Here is a 21527-nt window from a genome sequence, read left to right as displayed (position 1 = left end):
GTAGTCCTGCAATAAATGATCATTGAAACGACATCCACAAATCCTAACCTCCAAATGTTTTTTGTTTTTCAGAAGGAGGCAGCAGAGCAGAGCAGACTCCCCTGGACCCAGCTGTGTCTCCATGAAGAGTGACCGGTCTATGGATAAACCTCCTGTCTTTAAAGATGGACGTCCCTCCAGAGAGGAGAGGTAGGAGTTTCAAACAGACGATGAAAACAGACCGGTTTGTTGTTATCAGACTGCTGATGCTGATGTTTACAGGTCAGGAAAGAACAAGTGTGTGTGTGTGTGTGTGTGTGTGTGTGTGTGTGTGTGTGTGTGTGTGTGTGTGTGTGTGTGTGTGTGTGTGTGTGTGTGTGTGTGTGTGTGTGTGTGTGTGTGTGACGGTTGTCCATCTCAGAGCTCAGCAGTGATACATCATGACTCCATCATTAGTCTTAGTAACAGCTGTGTGTGTGTGTGTGTGTTGTGTATAAACTGCCTGCCCTATTTTCTATGATAGCTAAACCCATTGTGAATAAACACTCTCAGCACAATATCAAGGGTATTTGCTATGTTTTTATGTCAACATGCAAGTGCTTGAATGCCATTATAACTTTTCCTTATGTTTCCATTTTTATAATCTGCCCCTCATGAGAAAGTAATTGAATAGTCCTGCAATAAATGATCAATTTAAACAACTTCAACAAATCCTGAATTCCAGATGCTTTTGGTTTTTCTAGAGTCCAGCAGCAGAGAGCAGACTCCCCTGGACCCAGCTGTGTCTCCATGAAGAGTGACCACTCTATGAATCCACCTGTTAAGTTTGAAGATGGAAATCAGTCAATTGAGAAAAGGTAAGGATTTACCAGATATAATAAAGATACAGCTTCTATTAAGCATCCATAAATCCTGGTTCTTGTTTTTCTAGAAGAGTCCAGCAGCAGAGAGCAGACTCCCCTGGACCCAGCTGTGTCTCCATGAAGAGTGACCAATCTATGAATCCACCTGTTAAGTTTGAAGATGGAAATCTTCCACCTGTTAAGTTTGAAGATGGAAATCATCAACCCTCAAAGAAAAGGTAAGGATTCAGCTAATAAATCAGGCCTATTAAGCTGTCCTCTCATCATTTTCATCTGGCGTGCAGATTATTAATCAAAACATAAACAATCAGGGTCAATTACACCCTGGAGAAAGATGTTCCTGAGCAAGATTGAGAGCTAGTTTAATTTCCTCCAATAGGATACCCTTCTGTCCAGTTAGCCCCTCCCCCAGGACCCGCCCTCTCTGTGCGTAGGCCGATATCTGTCTCTGCTGTGGCAAAGCGTTGCGAGAGCCACAATGGTAGGGCTACAGGTACACAATGGAAATCGCCACTTAAACTGGGAGTGGATAATGATATATCTATTCAGTAAGGCGGGACAAAGCCCTATGATGAACCAGTGCATGGACACGCCATCTGGTCGAAATAGTTGTCATCTTGACGCAGTACAACAAGCAAACCTATGACATTTATTTGTGCAGACAGGAAATGATGATAGCCCTTGGAATTAACAATGAACACCAATGCTTGTTTGGTTGCCCTAAATTCAGCTCGCACGCCCGTCGTAATTGCCGCCGTTAATGCAAACAAATGCATATTGTTTCGGAGAACGATCTTGATAATGTGTTTACTGTCTACCATCATAACAGCACAAACAAGCCTTATCAAGCGGTAGGACACACTGCTGTCAATCAAACATGGGCAGCGTCAGAGACATTGGAGGGGACTCAAACTCCAAGGAGAGCTATCCTGCATCCCTTGTGCAGACCTCTCTATATCACAAACCATTTTTAACAATTCTTCTATTGATGAATGCACACAAATATTCACAGTCAAAGCGAGGCTTCGGGTATTCCTAACAAAGTTAAACCTGTCGATCTGGTACCCTCGCTCACCATTATGTATACACCATGCAGTGTTTCGCGCAGGATTTCTTTCAGCAGCGGCGGTGTGGTCCCTGATCCCTCTAGGGGGGTCCGGGGGCATGCCCCCCCGGCCCAATGTTTTTTGTACCCTTTACATTGGAATGCATGAATCTGGTGCACTTTGAGAGGAGAATATGCACTTAAATCCTATTCAAACAGTCCTGTGTATTACTGTAGATGGGATTATTGGTGTTGTAACTTTGCCTTTTGTGTCTTCATTTACAGATTTTTATATTTTTGTATAGTAATATTTAAACAAAAAATGCCACAACGCAAATATAATTTGCACAATTTATTTACAGATTTTTGCCTAATGCTTAAACACTAAACATGGTTGCAATGCCCAAAGCATAACTATTTTTTACATAAGACACTTTGTTCAAAAATGAAATCTCCTGCAACAATGGGCAAAACACATCTTTTTAAATTATAAACATAACTAAAATTTGAAAAGAACACAGACTCACACACATGAAAAATAAAAAATAAAGCTAATTGAATACCAATCAGTGTGAGCCTTAGCACTACAAATAGACCTCAGGTGAGCTCAGCTCCTTTGTGGGACAGTGAGAGTCAGGGGAAGAGGACAAGAGAGCGATGATAAGCTTGTTATTGCTTAAAACACTTCTTCTTAGTCTTGGGAGTCAAAAAGTGATGAGAAAATTATAAAATAAATATAAGTTATATACATAATAGAAACTATTCATGATCTTTTAAGAAGTCCTTAGGTTTTTTCCCCTGCATTTATGCTAATGACCACATGCTTACAGGCGATTAGCATAAATCCCTAACTAAAATACGCGATGAAAACAGATTTTATATGGCAATAAAGAACAACATCGGATCTAACAGTATGGATTAATTTTTCAAAGTTCCCGAAAATACCTAGGCTATAAATTCCTGACTGGATATAAGCTCCTGTAAAGGCTATGAGTGATCCCAAAAAGAGCGACAACACGCACACACACACATAGGCCTACACACACACACACAATACTAGAGGAAAAACGGCACGGAGGTTGCGGTTTATAGATACAATAAAATGATTGGGCTCAGAGGGTTTTTAACACTGGTGGTCATGTAGCGACACATTTTAGCAACTTACTTTCTCTCTCTCTCTCTCTCTGTCTGTCTGTCTGTCTGTCTGTCTGTCTCTCTCTCTGTCTGTCTCTCTTTCCTTCTTTCTTCGATCTTCCGCTTCACTCGCTACTGCTAGAATCAATGTAACTTTGCAACCGTGTAGGGTAGCCTACTGCCAACAACTGCCACACTCGCTGTGTATTTTTCTTCTTTGATGTTGGTTACGTGACGATGTGCCGCGTGCTGCGCAATTGACGTTACGCGCTGTACATTTTCTAAAAGGAGCTACGTAAAAAAAAAAATTAAATAAAATTAGGAGGATTTTTATTGCAGCGGCGGAGAAAATTCAGCAGCGGCGACGCGCCGCTGCTGTGTGAACGTGGGGGAAACACTGCCATGCACATTGCACACCGGGTTTATATTGTTCTACTTTTGTTGGTAGGATGCCTGAGTCTCATGCAGCACTTTATTAATCTGTACCCTATTTGTTTTAAAACCTATAAAAACATATATAGAAAACCCCTCTTCCATCTCCTCTCTCTCTCCCTGTCCTCTGTCTGCATCCAGGCTTGATTGGTTCATGGCTGAGGCCGTTTATTCTGCTGTTTGAATTGTATGAATGAAATAAATTATAAGACAATTTGTAGCAGACTTTACAGGTTTAATGTTAAAGGTTCGATGTCTTTCAAACTGCCCCATTTATTGAATCAGTTTAATTGATCTTTGGAGGTGAGGTGATTTATTGAAACAAATAATCCATGAAGAATAACACAGGTGGGTAGAAATGTAGAAACTGATGGCTCTATTTTCTATGTTAGCTAAACTCATTGTGAATCTGTGACTATGCACAGTATGAAGGATACTTAGTGTGTTTTTATGTCAACAAAATAGTGATTAAGTGCATTTTTCATTTTTCAGCTACCCTTCATATTTATACTTCCAAAAACATAAAAAGATTAATTAAATGGCAAGTGAGATATTAGTTGGGTAGCCCTGCAATAAATGACGATGCAACGATATCCACAAGTCCTAACTTCCAGATGGTGTTTGTTTCTCATTAGGATGCAGCAGAGAGCAGACTCCCCTGGACCCAGCTGTGTCTCCATGAAGAGTGACCGCTCTATGGATATACCTGATAACTTTAAAGATGGACGCCCCTCCAGAGAGGAGAGGTAGGAGTTTCAAACAGACGATAAAAGAGACAAGTTAGTTGTTATCAGACCTTACTGATGTTTCACAAGTCAGGAAAAGTGTGTGTGTGTGTGTGTGTGTGTGTGTGTGTGTGTGTGTGTGTGTGTGTGTGTGTGTGTGTGTGTGTGTGTGTGTGTGTGTGTGTGTGTGTGTGTGTGTGTGTGTGTGTGTGTGTGTTGAAGCCCAGAACAGCACTTACAACATGTAAGTGCTTAAATGCCATAATAACTTTTTCTGCCCCCCCCCCCCCCCCCCCCCTTAAATTTCCATTTCAATAAACTGAGAAAGATTATTGAAATCAAAAGTCATGAGAAAGTAGTTGAGTAGTCCTGCAATAAATGATCATTGAAACGACATCCACAAATCCTAACCTCCAAATGTTTTTTGTTTTTCAGAATGAGGCAGCAGAGAGCAGACTTCCCTGGACCCAGCTGTGTCTCCATGAAGAGTGACTGGTCTATGAATAAACCTCCTGTCTTTAAAGATGGACGCCCCTCCAGAGAGGAGAGGTAGGAGTTTCAAACAGACGATGAAAACAGACCGGTTTGTTGTTATCAGACTACTGATACTGATGTTTACAGGTCAGGAAAGAAGTGTGTGTGTGTGTGTGTGTGTGTGTGTGTGTGTGTGTGTGTGTGTGTGTGTGTGTGTGTGTGTGTGTGTGTGTGTGTGTGTGTGTGTGTGTGTGTGTGTGTGTGTGTGTGTGTGTGTGTGTGTTCTCTCCACAGACACCATGAGAGGTCAAAGGTTACCAGTGCTCAGTGTGTACAGCAGCATCAAACAGAGCTGGAGATGAACCAGGAGGAACTGGCTGACACACTGGGGGGCGGTAAGAGACTCTTACTTTGAAGACAGAGGAGACTATTATTTTGAAGGGCAGAAGAGACTCTTACTTTGAAGACAGGTGTTTCGGTAGCTTGTCCTACCTTCTTTAAAGACGCCGCGCGAGCCCAGGCGAGGGGGTATTTCATACGCACGATCCAGTTCAATCAAACATAATCTAATTACAACGAAAATAGGATCTCTTTTCCTTCTAACTATAACAAAAAATGTATTTTCCAAGGTGTACGCGGGTTTCAGTGTAAATGTAAACGAAAAGGTTATATTCCAGCGTGTATTTTTGTACATAATTCACATAGGCAATTCTTATTCGTGTTCGTGTTCGTATTCTAGTTTGTATTTGTGGTCAAAACATTTCTCCCGACCGTGGCTGGTGTTTTCCTAATGCGGTCCCCTAACTGGCCTCACATCCTGTCTACCTACATTGAGTTCCAGGAGGCATCTCAAACCAACATAAACAGGGCCAGCAGGGGGAGGTCATTTCAATAAAGTAAAACTAAGAATAAATTGGCCCTAACAACAAGAGAAATTTTAATTTTAGAAAAACAATATGATACTCTTATTTGTTCTTTTCAGACTAATTGACTTTTAACTTCAATGTGGAGATATCTTTCCTCTCGGGGGTTAAATGGTTTGATCCAGATACAGTATAGGCTTATTGTGGTGTTATCAGGTCAAATGGTTTGATCCAGATATGTAGGGTTATTGTGGGGGTACCAGGTTAAATGGTTTAGTCCAGATATGAAGGGTTATTGTGGGGGTACCAGGTTAAATGGTTTAGTCCAGATATGAAGATTTATTGTGGGGGTATCAGGTTAAATGGTTTAGTCCAGATATGAAGGGTTATTGTGGGGGTATCAGGTTAAATGGTTTAGTCCAGATATGTAGGTAAAAAATGTAAAAAACTGATCCCCCTCCCTCACCCCCCCCCTTCCCAGTCATGTGAACGGGAAGGTTTCATTTTACCGGTCAAATTGGAAAAAAATCGGTCGGATATTGTCTGTGTTTATTGCATTTAAAAAAATTGGTAGGCACTAGGCAGGCTATATAAAGAAGAAGAAGAGGTGTGTGATCATAAATTGATTCACCATGGTTGTTAAATACCGGTACTCCGCAAAGCTTGCCGCCGGCTTTCATTAGCTTGCCGCCGTTTAGTTCATAAACCTACGGTAGTCTATAGCGATCAATTTGAGGGAGTGCACGAAATGTAACAACTTATTTATTTTATCACACAGGCTACGTTACAATCAAAACCCTCATTGTTTTACATGAATTAGCTAAACAAATGACCACTGTAGCATATTTAAACACAATTCAAATGAACACATTCAAAAGTATTTCTGCTCAATTTAAAAGGTTGAATCTCCTCGTGACTGAATGTTTGTGTACAGCGCGCATGCTGTATGCGCGCAGGGTTGATGCGCTCCACTTTTTTCTGAAAACGAAAAACGAAAACGACAAAACGAAACCGGATCGTTTTCACCCGTTTCGGCTCCTTGTGGACGGGGCCTTATTTCCAATCGGTCATTCTGACCGGAGACATTTCGAATTTTCCGTCCTCCTCATTTTTTTCCGGTCAAAGACCGGTAATTACCGGACAACGGGAACTCTGGTCCAGATATGAAGGGTTATTGTGGGGGTATCATGTTAAATGGTTTGAGGGGGAGAGGAGGGGAGGAGGAGAGGGGGAGGAGAGAGGAGGAGGAGGAGAGGGGAGGGGAGGGGAGGGGAGGAGAGGAGAGGAGGGGAGGAGAGGAGAGGAGAGGAGAGGAGAGGAGAGGAGAGGAGAGGAGAGGGGAGGAGAGAGAGGAGGAGGAAAGGAGAGAGGGGAGGAGGGGAGGAGAGGGGAGGGGAGGAGAGAGGAGAGGAGAGAGGAGGGGAGGAGAGGAGAGGAGAGAGAGGAGGAGGAAAGGAGAGAGGGGAGGAGGGGAGGAGAGGAGAGGGGAGAGGAGAGGAGAGGAGAGGGGAGGAGAGGAGAGGAGAGGGGAGGAGAGGAGAGAAGAGAGGAGAGGAGGGGAGGAGAGGAGAGGAGAGAGAGGAGGAGGAAAGGAGAGGGAGGAGAGAGGAGAGAGGGGAGAGGAGAGGAGAGGAGAGAAGAGAGGAGAGGGGAGAGGGGAGGGGAGAGGAGGAGAGGGGAGGGGAGGGGAGGAGAGGAGAGGAGAGGGGAGGAGAGGGGAGGGGAGGGGAGGGGAAGGGCTCGATGCCTACCGGTCTGCTCGCACAGCGAAATGACATCACCCTCCGCTGCATGTCACTTTGAAAAACTTTGTGTGTGTGTGTGTCTTAAGAGAATGGCGGAGCCATTGCGTGTGTGTCTAAGCCGCGTTTACATGGACACTTCTGATCCAATTCAATTTCTAATCAGAATAGATCTATTCCTATCATGCAATCTGAATGTACTGTATGTATGGCATTTACAAAAGTGGTAAGCGTACTTCCGTGTGTCTCTCACGCACAACCTTTATGTTGGTCTGGACTTACATGATATATGTAAGGGATACATTATATTATGCATTATCCTGCTTATTACACGGCACCTTGTCAAAACGAAACAATAGCTTCACACGGTGTGTCTTTTTAGAATTACCATTCGTAGTGTTGACTGGCAGAGAAATAGTCTGCCAAAGATGTTGACGTCTTAGCTACCGGACACGCTTGATAAGTTACCGGACGACTTGCAGAGTGATGAGAAAAACGTGAATCAGGCAAAAAATCCACTTTCCTTGACAGCGGTCTAGTTCGGTGTGCATAATAGTTGTCAGATCCGTCAATTCTACCACCACATACAAGGAGGTGCCAGTGAAACCTGTATCCAGTAACGGTTGTAACAGGTTGGTGAGGAGACTCGCTCAGCCCCTAACTACCTTGCATCAGACGCCTACCCCTCTTACCTCGGTGCCCCACCCCTGGGCATAACCCGTAGCCAGGGATGGGGCGTGCCGATCGCGTCTGTTTTGATAGCTCTCCTCCGTGCACTTGGTGAATTTGCTGAGATTGTTTTAAGAGTTTGGAAATGACTAACTCCCGGGATGCGTTTGATTTCTTTGTACTAGGTAACCTCTTAGATCCACGATGCCTATACTAGAACAGTTCGTTCACTGAAGCTCTAACCTACACTCCCCCGTAGCAGGTCCTTGGAATGATTGAAAAGGAATGGTTTGAATATAGCTTTATTTGCAGGTTTAATATCTGGGACATTGCAGCAAGAGGTGAAGGCCATCGAAAAAGTATGATAATACATATAATGCAGTGACTAGTAAAATGCCGTCAGTGACACTTCTAAATAAGTGATATAAAGTACATCTGGAACACATCTTGGTGGGTTTGTCTATAAATCTGATTTAATTTATAATAATTTAGATACATGACTTTTTCACCTCTCTACACTACGTCTAACACTTCCCTCAGCTGCGTGAAGAAAGGACAGAGGGAGACTTAATCTCTCCTCATGTCCGTAGCTCCCTTGGGGAAACGAGTGGCCCCCGCACTGATCAGAGGGAGGGGCCCCCGCGTCATCAGGGGGAGAGCCACCCTGGTATGGGTTGCTCCCGCATCATCAGAGGGAGAGCCACGCTGGTATGGGTTGCTCCCGCGTCATCAGAGGGAGAGCCACGCTGGTACGAGTTGCTCCCGCGCCATCAGAGGGAGAGCCACGCTGGTATGGGTTGCTCCCGCGTCATCAGAGGGAGAGCCACGCTGGTATGGGTTGCTCCCGCGTCATCAGAGGGAGAGCCACCCTGGTATGGGTTGTTCCCGCGTCATCAGGGGGAGAGCCACGCTGGTATGGGTTGCTCCCGCGTCATCAGAGGGAGAGCCACCCTGGTATGGGTTGCTCCCGCGTCATCAAAGGGAGAGCCACGCTGGTATGGGTTGCTCCGTGGCTCTCCATCAGAGGGAGAGCCACGCTGGTATGGGTTGCTCCGGTGTCATCAGGGGGAGAGCCACCCTGGTATGGGTTGCTCCGGCGTCATCAGAGGGAGAGCCACGCTGGTATGGGTTGCTCCGTGGCTCTACATCAGGGGGAGAGCCACCCTGGTATGGGTTGCTCCGGTGTCGGCCGAGGGAGAGAGAGGGGTTCTCTATCTCTCCTCGGGAAACGAATCGAATGGTCCCACAGCCAGGAAGGTCCCATCGAATGGTCCCACAGCCAGTAGCCTTCATAGCCCCCTTGGGCTATGGGAGAGATCTCCCCTTGTGCCGGGAGGGTAAGGCTGTAGGTATCTGTAATTTTTCTAAGTCTGAAAGTCCGTTGATCGCAAAGGGCCCAGGGCCGCCCTGCATGGAGCCCCCGTCGGGTTGATCTCTCGTGGTCTCTGCGTTTTCCAGCCCTTCTTATCTAGAAGTTTAACCTCTGTAACCTCCCCTTTCTCTTATGCAGCTGGCCTGCATCAGGTCACTCTGACCTTGGTATTTTTCCAACTCGCCATGGAAGGAATACTCTCAGGCACGTACTCTGCCTTCAGATTGTTCTTACTTGTTCCACAGATTATACTAATAAGTAAATTACACCATATAATGATAAACAATACACCAATACAACACAAGTGTAAGATCATAAAATGTCAAACAATACAACATGCCATAAGTGTAGGACAACATCATTTTACCAACAAGTGCTTTCATCTTTTTAAGTGCTTCCTTCCATACTCGATTATGTCAAAACAACATGATAAATCTTAGAATGAATGATAGATATAAAAGAAAAAGATAGATTTATGATGATACTTAGAACAAAGAAAATGATTGTTATATGATGATACTAAAACATGATATATGATATGATGATGCTAAAACATGATGTATGATTTTATGATGTTTAACTGATATGATATGAGTAAACCTAACATCAGTAAATCCATGCCTCTTTAACATCCTTCAGCCCCTGCTGGTAAACCCCCACATCTCCCTAGGCCTTGGTAGTTCCCCAACAGCCCCCATGCCCCCCCAGCCCTTATCCGCCCACAGACATCTCTACCTCCGCCCTGTCTCCTGGACTCCAAGAAATCTACCTTACTTGACCTAGTACAGACGGACCAATTGCTAACTACTACAGCTGCTGATGCCATCTCTCTCAGTTATAAAGTAGCCGCACCCACCCCGAACCAATCAGAATGAGTGTATACATGTCGATTATAGCGGACTACACCACCTCTTCTATTCCGCATGGAATTCTATTCCGATCAGAGAATTGTATTCCAGTTGAGGCGTATTCCGATTGAGCTTTTCTTCCACTTCTAATCGATCAGAAGTGTCCTTGTAAACGCGGCTATGTGGCGGAGCTATTGCGTGTGTGTGCGTGTGTGTGTGTGTGTGTGTGTGTGTTTGTGTGCCTGAACGTCCTCACGCTCTGGCGTCAACGGAAATCAATGAGAGCAACTGAAAAGTATGAGGTTAAGAAACTCAAACTGTGATTCTGAAAAAAGTACAAAAGCTATCAAAATTTCTTTGATATTATTGAAGATACAAGTGTATAGATTTGTTCAATGGTTTGACTGAAGGTAAACGGTTGAAAATTGAATTAGTTACAGGTTGACCAGACGGCTTCAATGAAACCAACTGAAAGTAGTAGAAAGGAGTAGATGCATTCAGCGTTACATGAAACGGTGATATTGACGACGATCAGATCGACGACCTCTAGGGGGCGCAATCAGATGATGAAAGTTTGTAGACAATCGCCCAACCCTAATCTGTACCGTGCAGACCTTGCTAGTAATGAAGCCACTAAATATCATAATGTTGATCATTTAACAGGAAATATTGACCTGGTTCCACTGATGTCACCATCCACCAACTGATGTCTTCTGTTTTTCTTCCTCATTTAGAATCTGCTGCTGTCGAGTGCCAACCTAAACTCAAGTCTCGTTTGAAGAAGAAGTTATGGAGTTTGGATGAGGGAATCACACAAAGAGAGCAAAGACCTCTGAATGAGATCTACACAGAGCTCTTCATCACAGAGAGAGGCAGTGGAGAGGTCAACCAGGAACATGAAGTCAGACTGATTGAAACAGCTTCCAGGAAACCAGCCAAGGAAGAAACACCAATCAGATGTGTGGACATCTTTAAACCCTTACCGGGACAAGATAAACCAGATAAATCAATCAGGACAATAATGACAACTGGAGTTGCCGGCATTGGTAAAACCGTCTTAACACAAAAGTTCACTCTGGACTGGGCTGAAGGCAAAGCCAACCGTGACATAAACTTCACATTTCTCCTCACTTTCAGAGAGCTGAATATACTGAAAAAGAAAGAGTTTAGCTTGGTGGGACTTGTTCATCACTTCTTTATTGAGACCAAAGAAGCAGAAATCTGCAGATTCCACAGGTACCAAGTTGTCTTCATCTTAGATGGTCTGGATGAGTGTCGACTTCCTCTGGAATTCCAGAGTAACCCGATCTGGACTGATGTCACAAAGTCCACCTCGGTGGACGTGCTGCTGACAAACCTCATCAGGGGCGACCTGCTTCCCTCCGCTCGTATATGGATAACCACACGTCCTGCGGCAGCCAATCAGATCCCTGCTGAGTGTGTTGACAGGGTGACAGAGGTGAGGGGGTTCACCGACCCACAGAAGGAGGAGTACTTCAGGAAGAGATTCAGAGACGAGGCGCTGGCCAACACAATCATCTCCCACGTCAAGAAATCACGAAGCCTCCACATCATGTGTCACATCCCAGTCTTCTGTTGGATCACTGCTACAGTTCTGGAGGACATCTTAAAAACATCCAAGAGAGGAGAAGAGATGCCCAAGACCGTGACTCAGATGTACAGCCACTTCCTGAGGGTTCAGTCGATACAGGGGGACAGGAAGTACCGTGGGAGATCTGAAACAGATCCACTCTGGAGTTCAGAGAGCAGAGAGATCATCGTTTCTTTGGGAAAACTGGCTTTTAACCAGCTGGAGAAAGGCAACCTAATCTTCTACGAGGAAGACCTGGCAGACTGTGGCATCAATATCAACGAAGCCTCAGTGTACTCAGGAGTGTTCACCCAGATCTTTAAAGAGGAGTGTGGGATGTACCAGGCCAGGGTGTTCTGCTTTGTCCATCTGAGCCTCCAGGAGTTTCTGGCTGCCCTTTATGTCTTTCTGTCCTTCATCAACGACGATGTCAATCTGCTCTCAGAAGAACGACCCAGCTATGGGGAAGATGAATTCCTCGTCCTCTACCAGAGTGCTGTGGACAAGGCCTTACAGAGTGAGAACGGACAACTGGACTTGTTCCTCCGCTTCCTCCTGGGCCTCTCTCTGGAGACCAATCAGATTGTCCTACGAGGTCTGCTGAGATGGATTGGAACTACCTCAGTGACCAATATAAATACAGTGTCTTACATCAAGGAGAAGATAGATGGAGATCTCTCTCCAGAGAGAAGCATCAATCTGTTCCACTGTCTGAATGAGCTGAACGACCGTTCTCTAGTGAAGGAGATCGAACAGTACCTGACATCAGGAAGTCTCTCCGGAAAATCTCTCTCTCTTGCTCAACTGTCAGCTCTGGCCTTCATCCTAGTGACATCAGAAGAGGAGCTGGACGTGTTTGACCTGAAGAAATACTCTGCTTCAGAGGAGGGTCTTCTGAGGCTGCTGCCAGTGGTCAAAGCCTCCAAAATATCTCTGTAGGTTCACTATTACAATACACAATATCCCTTATAGTAGAACATAAATGTTATGGTAACATAGAAAACCTCTTTCGAGGCTATCTTATAACATGTATCTCAATATACACAACGTTATATTGTGTAACAAGGTTGAAAAGTCAAACTGAAAAGCTCTATTTATTATGAATTAAGAAATAAAGAAACAAAAATGAATATTGTCTAATAATAGTTAAATACAGCTGTGTTGAAATATGTAGCTATATGTATAAATAAGTATTGATACGGATAGATTCATGAATATACGTTTATTATTAATAACAGGTAACACATTATTTTAAAACATTTTAACCTTGTTCACTACGTTTGGCTATATGGACACTGTTTGGGTTTGACCGTTAGGATGCGTTGACACAGAGACGTCCGGGTCATCTGGGGGAAGGGTGAGAGGTCACGAGTGAGAGGGAAAAAGGAGAGAGAGGGAAGAGACAAAGGAGGAGAGTACTTAATCCTTTGTAGAGATCGCCCAGCTAAATGATATTGAAGCATTTACTTATTAGTTGTAACCAGTAGCGGCACCATATAATTATGATTGCAGGAGCTATGGGGGGCTAGATTGTTTATAGCAGAGGCTGATATATTTTGACGCAAAAAATATTACTACACACTACAATATGATACGAATCAAACATTCAAATCACACAACAAGCAGCAACGGTCATCATCAATTACACAAATGAAAAATATGATTTCATCGTTCAGTTTTGTTACATATAAGTAGTTCGATGTCTTCATTAATGATATATATAAATATATATATTATTGTGGCGATCATGGAACGGATCCTGGGAGGGTCGGCGGCACCGAGGCAGTCGTGGTTGTGGGCGATAGGATGTGTGTTTCAGGTGTGTGTGTGTGTGTTTACATAAAGTCTCTCTCAGGGTGGTGTGGATAATGGGACACGAGAGTGTCAGACTCTTATAACATAGGCTCCTGTCTGGTCGTTCCCGTGCTTCTCGCCACATTATTATTAAAAACATATTTTCAAATTAAATTAAATATTAGTCATAACAAAATGACTTGGGGTTTTGGGAGGGGGGGCTTGGCCTGTTTCAGGGGAGCTCAAGCCCCCGCTAGCCCCCTCCCCTTGTAACCGCCGCTGGTTGTAACCCTAATAAACAAAACATCTCTGTAGATGAACTATAGCATGTATTACAATACAACACAAAAAATACATAATACTTCAATAAAAAGTAAAATTAAAATACTATACGAGTCTCAAACACTGCAAAAAACTCCAATATTGAATAAACATAAAGATCTAATGTATATATTAGTTAAATTAATAAGACATCGACTCAAATTTAAGATTTTCAACACAAGTCCTTCATTATGTTGAAATTAAAAGATCTAAGTTACTTTAACGTGTTCTGTTTATTGTGTGTTTAGGCTGAATGGCTGTGATCTGTCAGAGAGATGCTGTGAAGCTCTGGCCTCAGTTCTCAGCTCCAGCTCTAGTCTGAGAGAGCTGGAGCTGAGTTCCAATGATCTGCAGGATTCAGGAGTGAAGCTGCTCTCTGCTGGACTGGGGAGTCCACACTGTACACTGGAAACTCTCAGGTCAGTTTCACTCAATGGTCAAACAGTTCCACCACAATTTCCCCATCAGAGGACAAGTATTGAACTGCTGTGCCCCAGTATTGATCTGCTGTGCCCCAGTAAAATCTCCCGTTCGAGTTTTAACAAGGTCCATATTTGACAGTGGATTAATTTAGTTTGATAATAAAGGTCAAATAATGGATTATTTTCTAATCCACAACATCAAAGAAACACAGTTTAACCCAAAATACAAGCTGAGGCGCGCACCTTGCGGTCCGGGTCCGTGTACCGCGGCGTGCACATTACTGTCCGTGCACGGCAGTGTGCATGTCGTAGACGGTGCACCGCGGCGCGCACGCAGCAATCCAGTGATCCTGGTTAATTTAATAGTCTCATAGATAATTGCTGCCTTGTATTCTTTTTTTTCACATTTCCCACCCATGCAGTTTAGTGTTAAATGTTCTGTAATTAAAATAAACATTGCCCTGATGTACACACAGCGTTGTTTAGGTTTTTTTAGTCAGAGAAGCTACGTAGGCAGTGTATACCGTTACCAACCCCCGTTTTGAGTCACTGGATCCACCCCCCCTCTGCGCTCCGGGACCTCCCACGTTACAAATTAACGTAAGCACTGATAGGGGGTCTGTTTCTGTTTTTACCACCAGCGCTGTGACATCACTTTCCTCACCGACCAACTCTTAATCCTCCTCCTCCTCCTCCTCCTCCTCCTCAATCAAATACCTACTAATAATAACCGGCTGCTGATTGGATAATATACTCTTATTAGGATTAATCTTCTTCTCTGGGTCATCCTGAATAGTGCATTTCTTTACATGCTCTTGAATTTTGCTGCGGTGACATTTAAATGAAACTTTGCACAAAGTACAAACCAGTGTTTTAATTTTCTGATTAAAGCAGAGTGTCTTCAGGGGAACTTAAGTGGGTCGTGTTTCCAAATAAAGCGATCAAGCCGGCGCTGCAATACAGCCGCTATTCAACCCAGCACTGAACTAAACCTTGGCAGTCTGCGTGCATCGCAGCGCCATTACCACTCATCTTATCAAACACAAGACCTCAATCTGTCTCTATTTGTGTTGCCATGACAGTAAAAGGTGTACCTTGGATTCACCGTGTTAATGATGGTATAAGGTGTTTGTTTTATAGATTCCTATTCTATTCATAATCATGTAGTCAGACAGTAAGGTGGACTTTAGAGTAAAGTTTAATCATTTTTCTTCTTAGAACTGAGTATTTTTATGGACATTTTCCGGAGTTTGCTGAATCTTTAGTTATCTGAATTCTAAATTAGTCATATTTAAAAAATCTACTGTATTGACATTTAGGTAAACTAATAAAACATTTCTAATAACAAATTTCAAATGCAAAATGAATCACAGTTCCTAACGTGTTCTGTTTATTGTGTGTGCAGCCTCAATGGCTGTCATCTGTCAGAGAGATGCTGTGAAGCTCTTGCCTCAGTTCTCAGCTCCAACTCCTCTAGTCTGAGGGAGCTGGAGCTGAGTACCAATGATCTGCAGGATTCAGGAGTGAAGCTGCTCTCTGCTGGACTGAGGAGTCCACACTGTACACTGGAAACTCTCAGGTTAGTTTCACTCAATGGTCAAACAGTTCCACCACAATTTCCCCATCAGAGGACCAGTATTGATCTGCTGTGCCCCAGTAAAATCTCACGTCTGAGTTTTAACAAGATCCATATTTGGCAGTGGATTAATTTAGATTGATATTAACGGTAAAACAATGGATTCTTTTCAAATCCACAACGTCAAAGCAACATTGTTTAACCCAAAATACAAGCTGAGGCTCGCACCTTAAGGTCAGGGTCCGTACACCGCGGCGTGCACATTACTGTCGGTGCATGGCAGTGTGCATGTCTTAGCCGGTGCACTGCGGCGCGCACGCAGCAATCCGTTGATCCTGGTTCATTTAATAGTCTCATAGATAATTGCTGCTTGTGAAAACGATTGTTGCCATGTATTCTTTTATTTTACATTTCCCACCCATGGACGTTCTGTAAATAAAATAAACATTGCCCGGATGTACACACAGCGTTGTTTAGGTTTTTTTAGTCGGAGAAGCTACGTAGGCAGTGTATTCCGTTACCAACCCCCGTTTTGAGTCACTGGATCCACCCCCCCTCTGCGCTCCGGGACCTCCCACTTTACAAATTAACGTAAGCACTGATAGGGGGTCTGTTTCTGTTTTTACCACCAGCGCCGCGACATCTCTTTCCTCACTAACCAACTCTTTATCCTCCTCCTCCTCCTCCTCCTCAATCAAATACCTACTTATAATAACCGGCTTCAGATTGGATAATATAATCCAATTAGGATTAATCTTCTTCTCTGGGTCATCCTGAATAGTGCATTTCTTTACATGCTCTTGAATAGTGCTGCGGTGACATTTAAATGAAACTTTGCACAAAGTACAAACCAGTGTTTTAGTTTTCTGATTAAAGCAGAGTGTCTTCAGGGGAACTTAAGTGGGTCGTGTTTCCCAATAGAGCGATCAAGCTGGCGCTGCAATACTGCCGCTATTCAACCCAGCACTGAACTAAACCTTGGCAGTCTGCGTGCATCGCAGCGCCATTACCACTCATCTTATCAAACACAGGACCTCAATCTCACTCTATTTGTGTTGCCATGACAGTAAAAGGTGTACCTTGGATTCAGTGTGTTAATGATGGTATAAGGTGTTTGTTTTATAGATTCCTATTCTATTCATAATCATGTAGTCAGACAGTAAGGTGGACTTTAGAGTAAAGTTAAATATTTTTTTCTTCTTAGAACTGAGTATTTTTATGGACATTTTCTGGAGTTTGCTGAATTTTTAGTTATCTGAATTCTAAATTAGTCATATTTTGAAGATCTACTGTATTGACATTTAGGTAAACTAATAAAACATTTCTAACAACAAATTTCAAATGCAAAATGAATCACAGTTCCTAACGTGTTCTGTTTATTGTGTGTGCAGCCTCAATGGCTGTGATCTGTCAGAGAGATGCTGTGAAGATCTTGCCTCAGTTCTCAGCTCCAACTCCTCTAGTCTGAAAAAGCTGGACCTGAGTACCAATGATCTGAAGGATTCAGGAGTGAAGCTGCTCTCTGCTGGACTGGGGAGTCCGCACTGTACACTGGAAACTCTCAGGTCAGTTATCAGCCTCTTCTTCAAAATGGTTATTCTAGCTTCCAGTAAGTGCTGCTCCTGCCTCATTTCTGTTGCTCTTTTCTCTGCTGACAAAACACTCCCTGGTTCTACACAATGTTAGAACCTGTGAAGAAACGGTCTTAACGTACCAAACACAGCAGACTTCTCCTGACTCTAACCAAACAATATCTCATTGAGTTGTAGCTATTGAGAAAGGAGCATTTGTTTAAGATCCTGTCACATCCAAGTGAAGGCAGTTCTGCTGTCTGTGATGTCATCTCCCCACTTCCTCTTCCTGTTCTCAGACTCTCAGGGTGACACAGCTTTGTCTCCATGAAGTATCAATAAAGCTTTTACTTGTCCTCCAAATGGAATGAATACACTTTATAAATGTGTTTACTTTAGTACAAACTGCTCTCAACCAGATACAATAAATTGTGTGTGTGTGTGTGTGTGTGTGTGTGTGTGTGTGTGTGTGTGTGTGTGTGTGTGTGTGTGTGTGTGTGTGTGTGTGTGTGTGTGTGTGTGTGTGTGTGTGTGTGTGTGTGTGTAGCTTGTCTGGCTGCCTGGTCACACAGGAAGGCTGTGCTTCTCTGGCCTCAGCTCTGAGCTCCAACCCCTCCCATCTGAGAGTGCTGGACTTGAGCTACAATCACCCAGGAGACTCTGGAGCTGCGCTGCTCTCTGCTGGACTGGAGGATCCACACTGGAGACTGGACACTCTCAGGTATGGAGAGGACAGCTCACCACTGAGGGACAAAGTCTTCTACATGATTCAAGCTGCTGCTACTTGAAGTGGTTTGAAGAGGCAGCTGTCACTCATGTTGTGTAGAACGTGATGAGACGGCAGATGATGAAGGTGAATGTTTCAACATGCTGCTCTCACTGTGTTTCCCCCCCAGTGTGGAGTACGGTGGAGTGTTGAGGCTGAAACCAGCTCTAAAGAAGTGTAAGTGTCTGTTTGATTCATCACATCACAGACTCACTATTGAGATGGAAAGTCCATCCACACAGCAGGAAGTGAGGTCACATCCTACTGGGAATGAAGATGATGGCTGACATCATGTATCTTACGTATATTAATACTGTCGACCATCACAGTCACCGGGCTGAGGGGGGAGGAGTGTGGGGGTGGGGGGGTGAAGGAGAGGGGGGTTGACCGGGTCAGGGGCCGGTGTGGGGGAGGGGAAGGGGTGAGAGAGAGGCTGAGGGGGGGGGGCTGAGGGGGTGGACTAGGGGGGAGGGGGAGGGGGAGGGGGGATGACCGGGCTGAGGGGGGGCTGAGGGGGAGGGGGGGTGAAGGGGCTGAGGGGTGAGGGGGAGGGGGGTGACCGGGATGAGGGGGGGGGGGGGGAGGTGGAGGGAGGTGACGGGGCTGAGGGGGAGGACTAGGGGGGAGGGGGGGGGGGGAGGGACCGGGCTGAGGGGGGAGGAGTGTGGGGGTGGGGGGGTGAAGGGGCTGAGGGGGAGGACTAGGGGTGAGGGGGGGGGGGGAGGGACCGGGCTGAGGGGGGAGGAGTGTGGGGGTGGGGGGGTGAAGGGGCTGAGGGGGGGGGGTGAGGGGGAGGGGGGTGACCGGGCTGAGGGGGGGGGGAGGGGGAGGGAGGTGACGGGGCTGATGGGGAGGCCTAGGGGGGAGGGGGAGGGGGAGGGGGTGACGGTGCTGAGGGGGAGGACTAGGGGTGAGGGGGAGGGGGGGTGACGGGGCTGAGGGGGAGGGGGGGGGGGGGGGGGGGGGGGGGGGGGGGGGGGGGGGGGGGACGACCGGCTGAGGGGGGGCTGAGGGTGAGGACTAGGGGTGAGGGGGAGGGGGGGTGAAGGGGCTGAGGGGGAGGGGGAGGGAAGGGGGGGGACCGGCTGAGGGGGGGCTGAGGGTGAGGACTAGGGGTGAGGGGGAGGGGGGGGGGGGGTGACCGGCTGAGGGGGGGCTGAGGGTGAGGACTAGGGGTGAGGGGGAGGGGGGGTGAAGGGGCTGAGGGGGAGGACTAGGGGTGAGGGGGAGGGGGGGTGACGGGGCTGAGGGGGAGGGGGAGGGGAGGGGGGGGGACCGGCTGAGGGGGGGCTGAGGGTGAGGACTAGGGGTGAGGGGGAGGGGGGGTGAAGGGGCTGAGGGGGGGGGGGAGGGGAGGGGGGGGGACCGGCTGAGGGGGGGCTGAGGGTGAGGACTAGGGGTGAGGGGGAGGGGGGGTGAAGGGGCTGAGGGGAGGGGGAGGGGGGTGAAGGGGCTGAGGGGGAGGGGGAGGGGAGGGGGGGGACCGGGCTGAGGGGGAGGACTAGGGGTGATGGGGAGGGGGGGTGAAGGGGCTGAGGGGGAGGGGGAGGGGAGGGGGGGGGACCGGGCAGAGGGGGAGGACTAGGGGTGAGGAGGAGGGGGGGGGGGGGGGACCGGCTGAGGGGGGGCTGAGGGTGAGGACTAGGTGTGAGGGGGAGGGGGGGTGAAGGGGCTGAGGGGGGGATGAGGGGGAGGGGGAGGGGGGTGAAGGGGCTGAGGGAGGAGGGGGAGGGTTGTGACCGGGCAGTGAGGGGAAGGGGAAGGGGGGGTGACGGGGCTGAGGGGGGGATGAGAGGGAGGGGGCTGAGGGGGGGATGAGGGGGGGGTGAGAGGGAGGGGGCTGAGGGGGGGATGAGAGGGAGGGGGCTGAGGGGGGGGTGAGAGGGAGGGGGATGAGGGGGGGATGAGAGGGAGGGGGCTGAGGGGGGGATGAGAGGGAGGGGGCTGAGGGGGGTTGGTGAGGGGGAGGGGGCTGATGGGGAGGGGGCTGAGGGGGGGATGAGAGGGAGGGGGCTGAGGGGGGTTGGTGAGGGGGAGGGGGCTGATGGGGAGGGGGCTGAAGAAGAAGAGAGAGCGATCACAAAAAGAAAGAGAATAAAAAGAAGAAGAGCAGCCTGGATCCAAGGAGTGATGTTTGTTGTTGATGTTTTCATAATATTGTTGTTGATGTTTTCATAACGTTATTGTTGAGGTGTGTGTATCTATGTATGTGTACATATGTATATGTATGTATGTGTTCATATCTATGTATATGTACACAGAGCGCAGGAGAACAGTGCTAGTGATGATGATGATGATGAGGATGAAGAGCGGTTCAGCAGCTCATCATGTCTGGTTCTCCCTCAGATGCCTGTGACCTCACACTGGACCCCAACACGGCCCACAGAGACCTCTCTCTGTCTGAGGACAACAGGAAGGTGACGTGGGTTAGAGAGGACCAGTCGTATCCGGATCACCCAGACAGATTTGACACCTGGCCCCAGGTGTTGGGTAGAGAGGCTCTGACTGGCCGCTGTTACTGGGAGGTAGAGAGGGAAGGATGGGTTGATATAGGTGTGACATACAGAGGAATCACAAGGAGAGGAGAGGGTGCTGACAGCAGGCTTGGAGGGAACAACAAGTCCTGGAGTCTTTATTGTACTGATGGTCGTTACTCTGCCTGGTACAACGGTAGAGGACCAGTCCTCCCCCTCCCCCCCGCTGGCTCCACCAGAGTAGGAGTGTATCTGGACCGGCCTGCTGGCTCTCTGTCCTTCTACAGAGTGTCCCCAGGTGGAGGAGGGTCCTCAGACACACTGACACGCCTCCACACCTTCTGCTCCTCCTTCACCCAGGAGGACCTCCTCCCGGGGGTGACGGTATGGTGGTCCTCAGCCTCTCTGTGTCGGTTGTAGAAAAAAAAAAAGGACCTCCTGACTGAGCATGGCCCCTGCACACACACACACACACACACACACACACACACACACACACACACACACACGCGCACACACACACACACACACACACACACACACACACACACACACACACACACACACACACACACACACACACACACCTACACACACACACACACAAGGACAAAGGACCTCCTGACTGAGCATGGCCCCTGCGCACACACACGCACACACGCACGCACGCACGCACGCACGCACGCACGCACGCACGCACGCACGCACGCACGCACACAGTCAGTGTGTGTGTGTGTGTGTGTGTGTGTGTGTGTGTGTGTGTGTGTGTGTGTGTGTGTGTGTGTGTGTGTGTGTGTGTGTGCGTGCGCGTGCGCGCGTTATTCGATTGCCTGGTAACCATGGTTACTAATATTCACACTGGTTTC

General features: G+C 46.9%; 2 protein-coding genes across 2 annotated transcripts in view; both read left to right on the top strand.

Annotated features, from left to right (window-relative positions):
- Positions 1–21081, top strand: part of LOC115541781 (NACHT, LRR and PYD domains-containing protein 3) — a 52628-nt gene extending 31547 nt beyond the window's left edge. Inside the window, exons 8-12 of the mRNA XM_030353621.1 lie at positions 14101–14271; positions 15680–15853; positions 17969–18142; positions 18318–18364; positions 20534–21081. Coding sequence (XP_030209481.1) covers positions 14101–14271; positions 15680–15853; positions 17969–18142; positions 18318–18364; positions 20534–21081 — 1114 coding nt within the window. The remainder of the gene's footprint in view (positions 1–14100; positions 14272–15679; positions 15854–17968; positions 18143–18317; positions 18365–20533) is intronic.
- LOC115543057 (NLR family CARD domain-containing protein 3-like) lies at positions 4993–13002 on the top strand. The gene is made up of 2 exons (XM_030355604.1): positions 4993–5047; positions 10881–13002. Exons 1-2 carry the CDS (start codon positions 5011–5013, stop codon positions 12674–12676), a joined length of 1833 nt encoding a protein of 610 aa, XP_030211464.1. The 5' UTR covers positions 4993–5010; the 3' UTR covers positions 12677–13002.
- Positions 21082–21527: the final 446 nt, after the last annotated feature.

This window comes from Gadus morhua, chromosome 4 (assembly GCF_902167405.1).
Source record: "Gadus morhua chromosome 4, gadMor3.0, whole genome shotgun sequence".
Classification (NCBI taxonomy): Eukaryota; Metazoa; Chordata; class Actinopteri; order Gadiformes; family Gadidae; genus Gadus; species Gadus morhua.
This window is presented reverse-complemented; position numbering and strand designations above follow the sequence as displayed.